Genomic DNA, 17817 nt, shown 5'->3' with positions numbered 1-17817 from the left:
GTATCAAAAGTAATTTTAAAGGAATTTTTCATCTGAGAGAGTTTTGGTATCTAACTGTTCTCATCCAAATGACCTACTGATATAATTAGTGGCTATGTTTTAGTCTACTAGAGCCATAGAAAGTCATTATAAGCTCATGAGAAATAGTTTGCAATACAAAGCAGTTGCTACTGAGGATGAATAAATAGTCTATTGTATTTGAATACACCAGATAATCTGGAACCTTTTAAAGTTCATCCTTTTCCAGTCCTTTCTATTCAAAACATATAAGCCTAGACACCAAGCTTGCTTTTTTACTATATTTTCTCTTTTACTAAAATTTAATTTTAGAAACCTTATATTTTAAGGCATGCCCTAATTCTTTTAAATTCTCAGACTGAAAAAAATGGGTGAAAGAAAAGTGGGTGAAAATACACAGAAGATACATGTGAAAATATAGTGCATAGCTAACTTTCTCATATCTGATGGAAAATTAATTTCAACAGTGTTAAGAAGGCCATGTCTTACATAGTATTGTAATTAAAGAAATAAGTTTTAAGTAAGATACTTTGTTTTGATTTAGAAATTTGACTACTTCTCTTTTACAATCAACATCACAACTCACGTCCACAGGCTTGCCATCTGAAGCTCGTGCGGTGATAACCGTCCTTCCTTGAATGTCCACAGCATCCTTTTCATCGGTATGCCGGCTTGCAATTAAATTACAATCCATATAGAGTGAAACTCCCCGGGATTGTATGCCAATGCCAAGTTTATGCCACTGACGATCAAACAAAGAACGGAGCTCCCGATTTTTAAACATGTAGTTCAGCACTTCTCCCTCAGCGGCACGGAACATAAATTCCACCACCTTCTTTCCACCATCAACTACTACAGAAACCTGCAAAAAATGCAAATTATCTTTAAATATTTTAAAATCAGTGTTTGAAATTATTAAAGCACACAAATAAAAACTCAGCATACATGTTAGTATAACTGAGGCTCTTAGTAAAATGTCTCAGATAACACCTGTGTCCTCCAGATTACTTAACGTAAAAGAACAGCAAAATACCCAGCTAAATAATAGTTTAACTCTGGAGTATTCTGGTGAATGTAATATGCTCCTTTCTAAACAGAACATCTAGGAGCATGCATGTGTGTGCATGTGTGTGTTTCTGTTTGAGTAAGTCAAGAATTAAATGATACTGATTTTATAAGAATAAGAATATGATCACTTTGATACCATTGTAATTAACCTAGTTATTATTGGGTCGGCAACTAAGTAATTGCGGGTTTCACACATATATGGCTTCAGTTGAATTTTTAGGTTTGCAGACGTAGTACAAATGTAAAACACATTTTGTATTTGATAGTTGGATATTCAGCTGTTAATCAGTAAAAAAAGTTTTTTGATCTGTTTTGTAGTTTTTGTTTGGCGTTCGTTGAAAAATGGAAAATCAAAAGGAACATTTTCGTCATATTTTGCTTTTTTATTTCCGCAAAGGGAAAAATGCATAGCAGGCTCATAAAAAGTTATGTGCTGTTTATGGTGACGAAGCCTTAAAAGAACGGCAGTGTCAAAATTGGTTTGCCAAATTTCGTTCTGGTGATTTTTCACTCAAAGCTGAAAGACGCTCTGGTCGTCCAGTTGAAGTTGATGACGCCCTAATCAAAGCAATAATCAATTCGGACTGTCACAGTACAACACGTGAGATTGCAGAGAAGCTTCATGTATCACATACATGCATTGAAAATCACTTAAAACAACTTGGCTATGTTCAAAAACTCGATACATGGGTTCCTCACGAACTGAAAGAATCATAGTTAATGCAACGCATTAGCAGCTGCGATTTGCTAAAGAAACGTAATGAAAATGATCCATTTTTAAAACGACTGATAACTGGCAATGAAAAATGGGTTGTTTACAACAATATCAAGCGGAAAAGATCGTGGAGCAGGCCAGGTGAACCAACTCAAACAACATCAAAAGCTGATATTCATCAAAAGAAGGTTTTGTTATCAGTTTGGTGGGATTACAAAGGAATTGTCTACTTTGAACTCTTACCACCCAACCGAACGATCAATTCTGATGTCTACATTGAACAACTAACGAAATTAAACAATGCAGTTGAAGAAAAGCGGCCCGAATTGACAAATCGAAAAGGTGTTGTATTCCATCATGACAATGCAAGGCCACACACATCTTTGGTCACTCGGCAAAAATTAATGGAGCTTGGTTGGGATGTTTTGCCACATCCACCATATAGTCCTGACCTTGCACCATCTGATTACTTTTTGTTTCGATCTTTACAAAACTCCTCGAATGGTAAAAATTTCAATAATGATGATGATGTCAAATCGTACCTGATTCAGTTTTTTGCTAATAAAAACCAGAAGTTTTTTGAACGTGGGATTATGATGCTGCCTGAAAGATGGCAAAAGGTCATTGATCAAAATGGGCAATACATTACAGAATAAAGTTATTTAGTTCCATGAAAAAATTGTCTTTGATTTTCTTTTAAAAATCCGCAATTACTTAGCTGCCGACCCAATAATAACAGGAAAGGAGAAAAAAGAAGGCTAGATATTATAGGCATGCCATTTAGACAGCTTCACAGGAAGCTGCAACTTCACACTCCCCAGAGGACCAACAAAGGAGAGATAGACACATAAATTTGGGGTGACACAGGGAAGATGCTTACTGTCAGTCATACCTGAGAACAACTGTCAATGGCCAGAATGGGCATGGCTACTGCAAGGGCAAGAAATTTGGGATATTTAATCCCCTGAATGAAAGAATTCACTCCCTTGGTTCTTTTTGCCACTCTTGGCACTTTTGGGACTTGTGTGACTCTGGGTTTGTGGCATACTCCTGCATTCTCCCACATGGCCCAGGGCCATGGGGGTCCCACACAAATGCACTAATGGACTGTAACTATTCTGATGCTGAACTAGACCTGGCTCAAACACGGAAAGGAAACATTGGACACTGCCTCTGATTTTAGCTTTACGGAAGGGATGTAATCTATGGAAATAAAGCTTTCTACCATATCTCATCCTCCCATACGGGTCTCTGGTATGCTTATTCCAGCAGTACCTCAAGAGCCCCATTTCTACCGATAACAACTTCTCTTGGATTGGAAGGTGAGATCAACTTCTTTAACCTTAGATGATTTGCATGGTGCAGAGAAAATCCATTTTCATAGAGGACAGGTTCTTTCAGTTTGGTTCATCTTTTCATCATAAAATTATAACTGTATTAACATATTAAAAGATCATCCCAATGAATGTCTAAAGAAACAATCACAAATGTATGGTGCCAACAAGTAATAGTAATGTTCATCTCCCTCACTGGAGTACCCACAAGCCATCTCTTTAACAAGTAATCCTAGATTCTTATTGATTCTTATTCTCCCCATCCCCCATTTTGGCCAGCCGTCCTTCCCTATGTTTCTATAGTCTCCACCTAACTCTGAGCTTACCTCCATCACTGCACTTGTCACATTGTATTATGCTCTAGTATGCTGTTTTCCTAAATGACATCCCCTTAGACCATGTGCTCCTGAGGGCAGGAATTACACTTTTTATTTTAAATATATATATATTATTTTTTATAGAGAGGAAGGGAGAGGGAGAGAGAGTTAGAAATATTGATGAGAGCCGAGACCGGTTTGGCTCAATGGATAGAGCGTTGGTTTGGGGACTGAAGGGTCCCGGGTTCGATTCCGGTCAAGGGCATGTACCTTGGTTGCGGGCATATTCCCATTAGGGGGTGTTCAAGAGGCAGCTGATCGATGACTCACTCTCATTGATGTTTCTAACTCTCCCTTCCTCTCTGTACAAAAATCTCTCTCCCTTCCTCTCTGTACAAAAATCAATAAAATATATTTTTTTTAAAAAGAAAAGAAAAAGAAAAAGAAATATTGATGAGAAACATCAATCAGCTGTTTCCTGCACACCCCCTACTGGAGATGTGCCCGCAACTAAAGTACATGCCCTTGACTGGAATCGAACCTGAGACCCTTGAGTCCGAGGGCCGATGCTCTATCCACTGAGCCAAACCAGTTAGGGCAGAAATTACACTTTTAAAATCTCTTATCTTTGTTACTAACTAGCATATAGCATGTGTTTAAAAATTTTTACTGAGGGCATCAAAATTACTTCTAAGTTCACTAAGGATTTTCAGATGAAACAATGAACAGCTTTTAAAATAATACATAACATCAGAAATAATCACAAATATGTTATTAGTGAAGTGGACTTAGTGTCAATGAAGCAATTGTGAAGGAAGGGAAGTTTGAGTGTCTTTAGACAAAATATGAATCTAGAAGTAAATAGGAAAACTAATATCATCTCACCTACCAGTCTCCTATATTACTGATTTCATCAAGATGATACTCACTGTGAGAGTACCCAAATTTCCCTGTTGATGACTCTTCTAAAAGACAGAATATCTGGATGTTCCTAATTTGTACACACAGCTCCAAGATTCACTTGGCCTAAGCACCACTGCATGGTTCCTTACCTGTGGCATGTTCTGCTGGTTTAAAACCTGCCATAGAAACCACCGTTCCTTCTTAGTGCTTCTACGTACACGAAACATGGCTGCTATGGCATACTCCTCAGGAAGGCCTTTGGGGAATACCTTACTGTGGAGGAAAACAGAAAGATTGTGGGAAAACTGAAGAAGGCAAGGAAAGAAAATCTAGGTATGAAGTTCTACATAACACAATATCTTGGTCATATTTTTCTCCATAAATTAGGATTCATTATGCATTTTTATAGTAATCTACTTAGCAGATGTAGAGAAGCATTATGTAATTGTAATTTTTGTTCTTTCCCTTTTTCATATCTTCTGGTATGATACAGTGAAAGCTTGGGGTATATAAAAGCAAGCGAGTAGGCTATAGTACTACATTATGATATGACCTTACTCAACAAGATATGCCAACAGAGGAGACTCTCAGAACTCTCTGCAGTTTGGCAAACAGTAGAGATTTGTAAAGGAATAAACAGTATCTGTTGGTTTTGTCAAGAGAGTTACAAAGCTTTTCAAAGAGCACTGCTAACAATTACATATTTTCCAAAGGATAAGCTTAATGATATTAAACTTCTACAAATAATCTCTCTCTCTCTCTCTCTCTCTCTCTCTCTCTCTCTCTCTCTCTCTCTCACACACACACACACACACACACACACACACACACATGCACACACACAATGAAAACAGAGGTTTTAGCTTATTTTTCATTCCTAATGAAAATAAAATAAGCAAATTCTTACTAGATAGCAGAGAAAAGCTAAAAGCCAACTATCCTTCTGACTTATTTTATTAGTCTCCCTGAACTCATGAAGAAACTCAGGGAAATAAATAACAATGAATATGCCTCATCTATAGATATTCATGGGAAAACAAGGAGAAACACATTCCTCCACACTGAGTTTTAAATTTATCTGTGTTGTATGTAAAAACTCTGCAAGGCAGGAATTTTGCTTCTCTTTTAAAAAATCATGAAGAATAGTAGGTAAGAATTCTCTTAAGTACTACTATAGCTAGAAGCTGTTTATATAAATAAAACACCATGCACTGAGATGCCACTTAGAATATTACACTAAGGTATACTAAAACTGCAAACTAACTACTGAAACTGACGAACTGTCATGGAGAATTCCTGACTTTTGGTTTTACTTTTTGTGTTAAAAAGTAAACATGTAGTAGGGCAATCAAGAAAGTAATATGAAAAAGCTGTGCTGGCCTGAAGTTCTTATTTACTTACTGGGTTTAACACACACACATATACATAGTATATCAAAAATGTATACTTTAACAGCTGATAGCTTTATTTTGAAAATGAAATGTATTTTAATAAACACTGCCTTTATAATTATTCAAAGTGGGTATATACATTTTGGGGGATACTATCCTACCTAATAAAAGAGTGATATGCAAATTAACCATCACTCCACTACACCCACAAGGCACACCCACCTGCCATGCCCACCAGCCAATCAGAGTGAGTATGCAAATAAACCCAACCAAGATGGCTACCAGGAAGGAGGCTTGGGTTTCTCCGGCAATGGAAAAGGCCAAGCTTTCCACACACCCTGGCAGGCCCAGGCTTCCACTCCAGGCTACAAAGTTTCAATTGTAGAAGGTAAATAAATTCCAGATACCAGGGCCTCTGCTTGGGTCGCCAGGGGGCATGGCTGACCTGCAAACCACCACAGGTCCCTCGCCCAGGCCACCCCACATCCCAAGGGAATCCCACCCTGATCCTGGACACCCTTCAGGACAAACCAGCCAGTCCCCACCCATGCACCAGGCTCCTATCCTATCTAATAAAAGAGTAATATGCAGATTGACCATCACTCCAACACACAAGATTGCTGCTCCTGTGTGGTCAAAGATCCTGCCCCCATGTAGACATAAAATGACCACCACAAGATGGCCAGCAGGGGAGGGCAGTTGAGATGGATCAGGCCTGCAAGGGAGGGCAGTTAGGGGTGACCAGGCTGGTAGAGGAGGGAAGTTGGGGGCAAACAGGCTGATAGGGGAGCAGTTAGACATCAATCAGGCTGGCAGGCAGAAGAGTTAGGGGAAATTATGAAGGTGGGCAGATGAGCAGTTCGGAACCAATAGTCCTGGATTGTGAGAGGGATGTCTGAAGGCCCAGGCCTAAATGGGCAGTCAGACATCCCTCGAAGGATCCCAGATTGGAGAGGGTGCAAGCTGGGCTGAGGGACATCCCCCCAACCCCATGCCCCCATGCATGGTTTTCAGGTCAGCCATGCCCCCCATCAACCCAAGTGGAGGCCCTGGTATCTGGAATTTATTTACCTCCTACAATTGAAACTTTGTAGCCTGGAGTGGAGCCAAGCCTCCTGCTTGCTCCATGGCCAGCAGCCATTTCTGTTTGGATTTGTTTACCTTCTATAATTGAAACTTTGTAGCCTTGAGTGGAGGCCTAGGCGAGCAGGTGGAAAGTTTGGCTTCCTCCATTGCCTGGGAAACCCAAGCCTCTCTGTGGCTGTAGCCATCTTGGTTGGGTTTATTTGCATACTCGCTCTGATTGGCATACTTGTTCTGATTGGCTTGTGGGTGTGGCTTGTGGGTGTATTGAAGTGATAGTTAATTTGCATATTACTCTTTTATTAGGTAGGATAGTTTTTAACTGCAAATTTTTGATTTGCTTCTTCTTAATAATTTCTATTTATTAGTATGTTTTATTTAGTGAGACAACAAATGTATACTTTCCTTTAGTTCATCAGAAAGTTTCCTGTAGCAAATTGAACATATTTTAAGTAGCTGGGTTAAAGACTTTGCCAAGTAAATCTAATGTGTAGGTTTCCTCAAGAACAGTTTCTATTAACTGTTCTTTGTATAGACCATCATTTGTTTGTTTGCATTTATTTTTTAAATTAAATTTTTAATTTAAAAAAATAGACATTGTAAATAATATAACATGGCATCTCTGGGAATCAAATTATTTTCCACCCATTGGTGATTTGCTGTTGTTGTTTATTTTGGTTGTCAGTGTTGGTGCTGCTTGTTTGCTTCGTCATGTTCCTAAACTCATTTTTCAGAGTATGTACTCTGTCATGTGCAACCCACTGAAGTCTGATCAATTAATATAGTAGTCAGCTAATAATTGAGATGTTCAATGCTTATGATACATAAGAATCCCAGTCTCTGTTGTGGGATTATATATGCATGTTGGAGAATGCCTTCAATGCTCAAGCAGACAGTTTATAACTCTCCTTATAGCCTTCGCTTTATGCTTGTTCAGAGCTTTAAATCTGGCCAGAGCTACAAGCTTGGAGCCTTTTCAAATTTGGAGGGAGAGGGAGGCGTCATTCCCACAAAGCCCTTACATACACATGGGTGTTTTGATTCCCACAAATATGTTGGAGCTTTCTAATGATTTCTATGGACATTTCCTTTTAAAAATTTTTTTATCATCATCTTGCTTGCTGGAGTTGTTAAGTGTTGTCTTGGGCAGCTGCAATGTTACACAATCATGATTATTTTTATCAAATGCCAGGGGAAACGCTGTCCTTACTGAAAAGCTCTGAGTTAGGTCAAATAAAGATAATCCCTATGAGCACTACTGTCCAAGGAACTACCAGTCAGGTAAAATAATGAAAGTTCTCTAGAAACGGGGTTCTTATTGACCTCCAAATCCATTCTTCCTTCTCCAACGGTTGCTAGGCTGCTAGCTTGTACTTGAGATTACAAACCTGTTGTTTTTTCAAGCCCACCATTATGTAGGAGATAGAAGAATGTAAATAGGACAAGTTAAACGCCAGAAAGCTTGCTTAGTTAATTTTCAGAGTTCTGGTTTTGGGCATTTTTGCCTGTATTATCATTGTTTTATGAATGAGTGCATTTTCTAAGCTCTTTACTTTGCCATTCCTGCTGACTTCATCAGTAATACCTATTTGGACCTTTCAGTTTAGCTCAACTACAAGTTGCTTGCAGCCAAGAGAGCAATTGAGTGAACACCTATTGAAGCAGAAAAATAGATGAATCCTATTCATACTTCTGACACAGGTCATCATGAGAATACATTGTTGTTTTAAGTCACTAAGTTTTGTAGTAGTTTGTTACAAAGCAAAAAATAATGAAAACACCTTTCTCCTTACTTTCTACTTAAGATTATATCTATATAAGCACCTGACACATTTTAGCAAGAGATTGCAAACTCTTCAAAGGCAAAAACAACATTAAATCTCTCTTTGTATCAACCACAAAACCTAAGTGCAGTGCCAACAAGACACTCTATAACTATTTGTGAAATGAATGACTGATGCAGCAAATAAAACCGATGACAATATAGTTAATTTTGATATGATTCTACAATACCACATAAATAAAACTTAATATAGGTCTTTTTCAATAATTTAAAATCTCATTCAAAAATTGAAAATACTTCTATCACATGAAAAGATTCTTCTGTGACAAAATATAATAAAGCAAAATATTAATAACATAATACATAATAGTGTTAAGATAATATACATTGAAATAAATTTAGTAATGTTTAAAGAAAAATTAACTCTTCTTAGCATGTTTATAATGGGTAAAAATCTTTATAATTACTATACTTCCCTTTCAAGAATTCATGATCTGTTTTCAAAGCCAAATTGATTTTGCTTGCCAAGACTATAATTTTTGAAGAAAAATTTGTTTTAAAAATAATGTTACAAAATATATCTGCTCTTACAGACTATGTTTCTAATTTATACCATGCAAGCACAAACACTTACTGTGACAGAAATATTCTCTAGGTCTTGCCAAAGTTTCTATTATAAAAAAAGGCCATATTGGATTACTGGTCTGTTACCAGAGAGATATAATGACAGCTTGCTATGTCTAAGATATCCAGGCTTGAATATTTTTCAATGGAGTGTAATTTCCTATAAGAAATTCTATCCATTGCTTATTCAGTGATACTCCCATTAACAAAAATATTGTTGATCTGTATTTGCCAAACTCATTCATATATATATTTGGGTAGAAATTCTCAATGAAATAGTTTCTCCCTTCTCTTCCACTTTATAGACTGTCAATGTAAAATTAATCCATGTAAATTAATATTAATATATATTTGAAGAGCTCAAAGCTTTGTGAAATTTAAGTGTAATAAATTTTTTCCCATTGTCTAGTTTTCTTGTCATTGATCAAATTCTCCTAAATATTTGGTGAGGTATACCAAATTAACAAAATATTTAATCTAAAATTGACTTTTTAAATGGGACTAATTAAACTCAGAGAGAGCCAAGCTCCAGACATAGCAAGTTATACAACGGTGCCAAAAATAATGCCACCTGTGGAATCCTCTTTTCATTACCCCTGAGAAGGCCAGTCCAACCCGGAGTGTTTTTGAAGGCTTGTACAATAATTTACACACTTTAAACTTCTTTGAATTTGTAACTTATTTCAATGTTGAAAATATGTAGTGTTCACCTGCTCCCTAATGTTCTCTGTGTATAGCAGAGCTCTGTTTAATAATAAAGGAGAAGAAAGCACTATTAAACTGTAGGGGAAGTGGCAGAAGATAGAAATGGGACTCCTTACAATGACCAGCTATGGTGGAAGGCCATGTCTGGACCTGACAATCAGTACCAGTGAGACGCTGACCCAATAAAAAGTTGATGGCATAAAGACTTTAAAGTCAGAATGCTTCCCCTCTTGGTGTTAACATTAAGAGAAATTTTTATTTTCTTCTTTATATTTTCTCTATTTTCAAATTCTTGCAATTTGCATAAATTGTATTAATTGTCTTTTAAAAAACACTATTAACCTTTAAAATGACCTATTAATTAATCTTATATTCTCCCAGGACAATCATGAGGAAGAATTAACACTAAAATATTATTTTTGCTATTGTGAGTAAAAAAAAAAAATTCATAAAAGTATATAACTCCCAAATTATTGTCTTCATACTGAGTAAGTCATAAGGCTTTAAGACAAGATGATAAAAACTTCAAATGAAAATAAAATTTTCCTAATATCTTCTCCATATACTCCAAACAGAATATCTGACTACAAAATATTCATACTTGTATTTATGGAGTTGGATAAGAATTAACATCTTATTAAGCATGAATAAATTCACTGTATCAGATTTTAAGAATGGATTATATTTGTAAATAGCATATTAACAACATTCTCTAGATTTTTTTTCTCTCACTTGACAAATAAAAAATCTTTTCTTGGTAAAAATTTATTTAAAATCATTAGAAAATAAAGTAAAATTATGATGTGTAAAAGGTATCTATATAATATGAAAGATGTTGGCATGAAATGGAGGAAGCACACACTCTGTGTATGTATAATTGTTATTAAATAGGATTCTACAACCATTGTCTTTTGTATACCTGGTTATAAATTCAGAGATACCGACATTCTCCCTAACTAGGAAGTACTTTCACTGTCAAGCCAAAACACCTAATATTCTACAATTAGAACTTTCTCCCACCCTGGAAAATGCTTGTGTTTATAAAATAAAAGCTCTGTTACCATTAAAAATTAAAATAGTCGCTAGAAACCAGTCACACATTACTAACAAATTGTCTTATCATTAATTCTCACCATGGAAAGCACAGAACTGGGATCTGTGAAAGCACAGAACTGTCACAAAGCAAGGAAGTTTACATGGGGAATGTGTAGAGAGAGAAATAAACCCAGAGCAGGAAATACACCTGCTAAATAATTAGCACCCATGCTTCCATTGGCTCAAGGTGACCCTGTTGTCACCCAGGGGAGATGCCATTGTTGTGAGCCCTGGGTGACAAAAAGGTCACCTTGAGCCAATGGAAGCATAGGAGGAAAGCTCCTGAAAAAAGGAGGTGAGGCCAAAGGGGAGATGTAACCAAGAGAAACCTTGACTATTGCCCTTGCCTGTGGTGTGGACTCACATATTGAAGTCACTTGGCATCTCCACTTGGATATTAAAGGCACCTTTTAATAATTGAAATTGAACTTACTGTTTTCAATCAAACATATCCCTTTATGAGGGAGGATTCCACATCTTAATAAAAGACATGGCCATTCACCTAGGTGCTCCAGACAAACACCTAAAAGAAATTCTTGGTTCTTGCCTTTATTACCCTCCATGCCATACAATCTATTGGCAAGTCTTACTGTTTGTACCACCATCACAGATCCTGATTCTGCCCACGTCTCTTCAGTTCCACTATCGCTCCCTAATCCATGGTGCCACCATTCTTGGGACCCCTGTTATAGTGTGCTCTCCTTCCTTTTCCTCCCTTAAAGTCTACCCTGCCCAGAGCAGCTAGGATGAGTTTTTAAAACAGAAAGCAGATGAAGTCTTTTCCTTACTTATAACCTTCCTACAGTGTCCCCTGGGTCCTATAATAAAAGGCACATCCCAGATCATAGCTCACAGCCTAATGTGCTCTGACTCCTGCCTTCCTCTGACACATCATCTCCTATTTCCGTCTTGGTGTGGCACCCACGCTCCAGTTACAATGACCTGAATTTGGTTCCTTGAGCACACCAGGTTCATTGAGGTCTTAGGCCTTTAAACTTCCTGTTTCCTCTCCTGGGATGGCCATTCCCAGAAGTCTTTCTTAAATGGGTCTCCTCACTACTCAGGTCTCTAAGGTCACTTCCTATGAAAGGTCTACAGTTGACCTCACCTTAGTCAGTACCTAGCACCTTGTTATATTTGGTTCAGAGGTTTAAAACTACCCAACATGTTTCTTACATGTACTGGTCCATACATGTATTGCCTGTCTCCAGCAACTACATATGATGTCCATGAAAACAGGAACTCTGCCATACTTGTTGCTCTAGACCAGTGATTCTCAACCTTTCTAATGCCGTGACCCTTTAATACAGTTCCTCATGTTGTGGTGACCCCAACATTAAAATTATTTTTGTTGCTACTTTATAACTGTAATTTTGCTACTGTTATGAATTGTAATGTTAATATTCATGTTTTCCCATGGTCTTAGGTGACCCTGCTAGCGGTTCTCAACCTGTGTGTCGTGACCTACAGGTTGAGAACCACTGTTCTAGACTAACACCGGGTACATAAGAAGTACTCACAACAATTTATTCCATTCATGGAAAATCCATAATGATGCCTATGAGCAGTCATAATAGGTCCCAAACACTTGTATCCCATATAAAATATGTTAGCTTGCATCATGCCTTAAAGTTAAGGCCTCATGAGGCTGAGCTTCATCACCCTTGGCAGGAAACAGCAGAAGGAAAAGCCAAGCCCTATGGGGTTCTATAGCAGGTTAATAAAAAAGCTGACACAAAACAAGTCTGGGAACACAGTCAGTATTCTTACTTTCAAACACAAGTTGAAAGTCTCTACAAAATGGACTAGCTGCCCCAGGAAGACTTCACCAAAAGTGTGCTTTGACAGAATTCTCCAGTCCGCGTAAATGTTTCAAGACTCCCACATAATAGTTCCCTGTAGTTCTACACCTCTAAAGCTGAAAAGAACCTTAATAGTGATTTAAATCAACCATCTTACTTCATAAAAGAAAAATTAAAGCCATAGTTGTCAAATAATTGCTCCAGCATCACTTCACTAGACGGATGTCAGGATGGAATGAACTCTTAACTTCTAATTCCAAGGTCAGTTTTTTTCCGGTATATCAAGTTACTTGCATCCTCTGGGTTAAGAACAAATTTCCCTATTTTTTTTTTCCAACTGGACTTAAACATAATGTTTTTGGGACCATAAGGGAGAAAATCAATCTACTTTTCTGAGTACTGGGTAAAGTAGGGGGAAGGTAAATAAATATAAAACATTAATTTCAAGAAATGAATAATCAAAATATTTACAATAATATTGTAATACTAATAATAAATCCTATTTTGGGTTCTAAGCAAAGTATGCATTGTGACATTTGCAAATCCTAGGTGATCAGTGGCCCTAAGGGATAGATTCTTACAGTTCTTTCCCTTAATGATACTTTGAGCACAGATCAGGAAATATCACAAACCACACAGTGATATCTTTAAAAGAGGGAAGCTGTCTGCTGGATTTTAGGAAAGATATGCATGCTACAGAAGGTGATTACCAATCAGGAATATTTTCTACATATTCCTTAGAGGTCATTTCTCAGAAAGATTAGGATTTCTCACCAAGCATTTTTTTCTAAATGAGTTTTCAGGAAGTAGTGAGAATTATGAAAACAGTTTATATACCAATAACCATGCAATGTGAAGAAAAGTTTGAAGTAGTCTGATAAAAATTGCCTCTGTGTTTATTCTACTGGTGAGAAGGAACATATCAGGAAGAACATCAATAGAATGGTAATCTAACTAAAAAGACAAGTGATTCCTTAAAATGTGAAAAGAGAACCCTTAGCACTGAGGCTACGTTAATATTTTTCTGGCATAGGAATCAGTATTATCTTCCATTCCATTCATCCCCTGAAGTGTGAAATCAATGCCCAACACAGCTAGCTAGTCACAACGCTAAGTTAATGAAGGTGAAGTGTCTGGTCTCTCAGGGCCAGAAGGATGTTAAATGAACAAATAATGGCCATTCCTGGCTGTCCTAATTCATGACCAACCAAGTAGAACTGCCTTAGAGGGACAACTGCTTGCTCATACTCCCTTCCAGATAGGGAGCAGTGCAAGCATGGCAAAGCCATGGAAAACCACAAATGTTAAAAAATAATTCACTCTTTTAAAGTACATGCAAATACTTATTAAAAAGTTGTTTTATAGCCGAAGCCGGTTTGGCTCAGTGGTAGAGCGTCAGTCTGCAGACTGAAAGGTCCCAGGATCAATTCCGGTCAAAGGCATGTACCTTGGTTGCGGGCACATCCCCTGTAGGGGGTATGCAGGAGGCAGCTGGTCGATGTTTCTCTCTCATCAACATTTCTAGCTCTCTATCTCTCTCCCTTTCTCTCTGTTAAAAATCAATAAAATAAAATAAAAATAATAAAATGGGTTAACATCACAAGTTATATAATGCCCATTAAAAAAAAAAAAAGAGAGAGAGAGAGAAAAAAAAAAGTTGTTTTATAGAGATATGAAATCAAGCAGTAGGTCTCATTTATTCTCTATAACTAGGCCCTGGTGGTTTTCTGACAAGAAAAATAAAAACCATAATGAAGTTCATACATTTCTTGATTTCTTAATATCTCTCTATATATAAAAGCCTTTGTGACCATCCAACTGTTCAACCATCTGACCAGTAGCTATGATGTGCAATGACCACCAGGAGGCAGACACTTTGACCAGTAACTATGATGCACACTGACCACCAGGAGGCAGACACTTCGACCAGTAGCTATGATGCACACTGACCACCAGTGGGCAGATGCTCAACACAGCAGCTGTGACTTGGCAGTTGTAGTTCTCAGGTGACATAGCCAGAACCAGAGAAGAGGAAGCCTGATTCTGGGGTGCATCACCCGAGAACCATCCTCTCCCAATCTGGGACCCCTCAGGGGATGTCAGAGATCAGGTCAAGGGACTCCACTGGTCCATGAATCCATGCACCGGGCCTCTAGCATTAAATAATTGGTAATTTCATTATACAGTATATTCAATTTGATGTATTTATTCCACATTTCTAAAAGAAACATAGTTTGTCATGTTGCAAATAACATGCCTTTTTGTCATGTTGCAAATAATATGCCTTTCTCATGCATAGGAAATATAAAGGATAAAACCAAGCTACATCATGAGAGGATAAAGAAGAAACACCCAGGACTACCAGTTTCTTTTTTGTTCTTTTATCTAACTAAGTAATAAGGAATGTGTTGCAAGGAGTGAAATCTGTAAAAAAAAAAAAATATATATATATATGCCTATTAACAAGCTTTCACAATGTTAGTTCTCATAAACTGAAAAGCAAGAGGACACAATTATTGTAGGGAAATTTCATTTTGTAAATCATGTTCCCAAAATCAAGGGTAATATACTAGTACATTTATTAAACAAAGTGTTTAAATAGTTTACATACTAAGTATAACGGTTCCAGAGGTAATTCTTCAAATAATTCATAGCATAAGCCTTGAAGCAAGGCCTTTTTTTAAAAGTGTTATTTTGGTGGAGCTGAACTGAGTTTTCCAGATCATATTTAGCAAGCCTAACCTTTTTTTTTTTACTTTGAAAATTAAATTTTAAAAAATCTATTTTTAAATATCAAGAATTGGCTTTCAAATTAATTATTCCATTCTAAATAAGCGTGAAGCTGGGTTTATGAAGAACTTCCGTATTTACAAGTATCAATGGGGACTTTGACTTGCTGAATATCTTCCAGGAAGAGAAATAAGATACAAGTTACATTTCCTGAGAGTGAAGTGAGAGATGCTTGGAGTTTATAGTAAGTCATTTCTTTCCCAGCTGACATCCACCATCACCTGTCATGTTACAAGCAATTTGGCTAACAGGAGGGTTTGTCTGAAATGCCTTCCCTGCGAGCTGCATGATGATGAGCCCCAGAGACTCAGAAATCTTAGCCCTTTTGTGTTTGCTGAGGGGATACCAACAGATACATTGTTAATGGGAAAACAAAGTTTGGGTGACTCTCCCATAATCTTTTGCCTATTATGATTAGAACTAATTCACTGTGACATTGCAAATGACTTCCCACTGAAAACAAGCCTTACTACCAGATAGCATTCAGGCAATAAACATCGAGGATGGGTACACAAAGGCACTTTAGAGCAACTTTTAGGTCATTTCATTGGACTCGGGACAGTGGTCACTAGTAGCTTTGAAAGAGAAATGTCCAGTGTTCAAGAAGTCAGATATGAGAAGTTAAGAGATATGTATGGGGGGGGGGGGGGAGATAACATTGGCCAGTAATATTATTCCTTTGGAAAGTTTGGAAGTAAAAGGGACTGTCAAGGGAAAAATGCTTGGGATAAGGGAGGGTTAAGTATATAATTGTAGACTAAGAGGGCAGGATACTGTGGAGAGGGGCATTGAAAACAGAAGCGCAAAAGAGATCATGGGTTAATCAATGTCTTAGAGAAGATTGGCTAGGAGAAATTAAGAGCACACATGAAGGGGTTAATCTTTGAAAACAGGAGGGTCACCGGAAGATAAGACAGCTGAAGCAAAGAAATTCTGTGGTAGAGAACAGAAGTTGGATGGTTTAAATAAGAGGAATAACTTGGGTATAAAACATCTGGTCAATTCAATCTCCTATTCAACCCACAAGATGTTAATTCTACAAAGCATTATCTCAGTTATAGATATTAATTAAAAATTTTACCCAACCTGTGATTACTTTCAAGTTACATAGATAGAGCCATGGTGAGTGAAATTATTAAAATAATTTGAAATTTTTAAAAATTTAAAATTATAAGAATTTCACCTAATCTGGTACAAACTCATTATAGAAATATAAGTGCTTGCTAAAATGAGGCAATGGACAAGATGTTCAAAGCTTATATGAGTCAATGAAATAACAAAAGCAGCTCTTTGGCTTATTTTCTGATTAGCCTTTGTGGCTAAGTTGAAAAAAATTGAAATGATAATAAAGTTTATCATTGAAATCATAATTGTATCTTACTGATTCTGTGCCTAATAATAAGAATTAGACAACTCAATGTCATTTTATGAAACAAGGACTCCTATCAATCTACAAAAACATCTGTAGAATTATTATAAAGTTATACTTAAGAATTAGTAGAACAAATCATCATCATATTACAGTCAATTCTCTTGCTAGTTCATAAATTTGTCATGCTTACACTTAGATTTATAACCATTATAAAAGCAATACATTTGCAACTGTCAAAGGCTAATAACTAATTAATTCTCACCGTATTTCTATAGGCCAAATAAGACTAAAGATGACTGCAGTATGTTCCTCCATGCTTTATTTCTTTTGTAAACTCTGAAAACCCTCAGAGCACACTCTATAGATGCATGTAACCTCCACCCAAGCAAAAGCTCTGCTGTCCCTTAAAAGATTTGATTCATTGGATAAAAAAAATTAGTGAAGAAAGAAAAAAAATCTATACATAATCAGATAGTAGATTAATCAATGCCTGTCAAGACCCAAGTAATTACCAAAATAGAATAACTTAATTGTATTACTTTATGATAATATTTGCATCATTACTACTCCTAAGTAGTACATTTAACTAGTATCTTGCTAGTCTCAAGATAAATGGCATAAGGACATTTTAAGATGAGATAATTTACATGAAGGTAGCCATAATAAAATAGGAATAAAATCTACAGATCCACTATACCTATAACCAACAATAATATATTGTACAATTAAAAATTTGTTAAGATGGTAGGTATGTTAAATGGTCCTTCAGAAATAAAACAAAATAACAGAATAAAATAAAATTGATATGTTATAGAAT

General features: G+C 36.7%; 1 protein-coding gene across 1 annotated transcript in view; it reads right to left on the bottom strand.

Annotated features, from left to right (window-relative positions):
• COL19A1 (collagen type XIX alpha 1 chain) overlaps positions 1–17817 on the bottom strand; it is a 276934-nt gene that overhangs the window by 226396 nt on the left and 32721 nt on the right. Inside the window, exons 5-6 of the mRNA XM_084890396.1 lie at positions 4505–4628; positions 605–880 (exon numbers count right to left, since the gene is read on the bottom strand). Coding sequence (XP_084746522.1) covers positions 605–880; positions 4505–4628 — 400 coding nt within the window. The remainder of the gene's footprint in view (positions 1–604; positions 881–4504; positions 4629–17817) is intronic.

Source organism: Pipistrellus hanaki (assembly GCF_964339955.1).
Source record: "Pipistrellus hanaki genome assembly, chromosome: 7".
NCBI lineage: Eukaryota > Metazoa > Chordata > Mammalia > Chiroptera > Vespertilionidae > Pipistrellus > Pipistrellus hanaki.
Note: the sequence above shows the minus strand (reverse complement) of the source record. Positions and strands in the feature narration are given on the sequence as shown.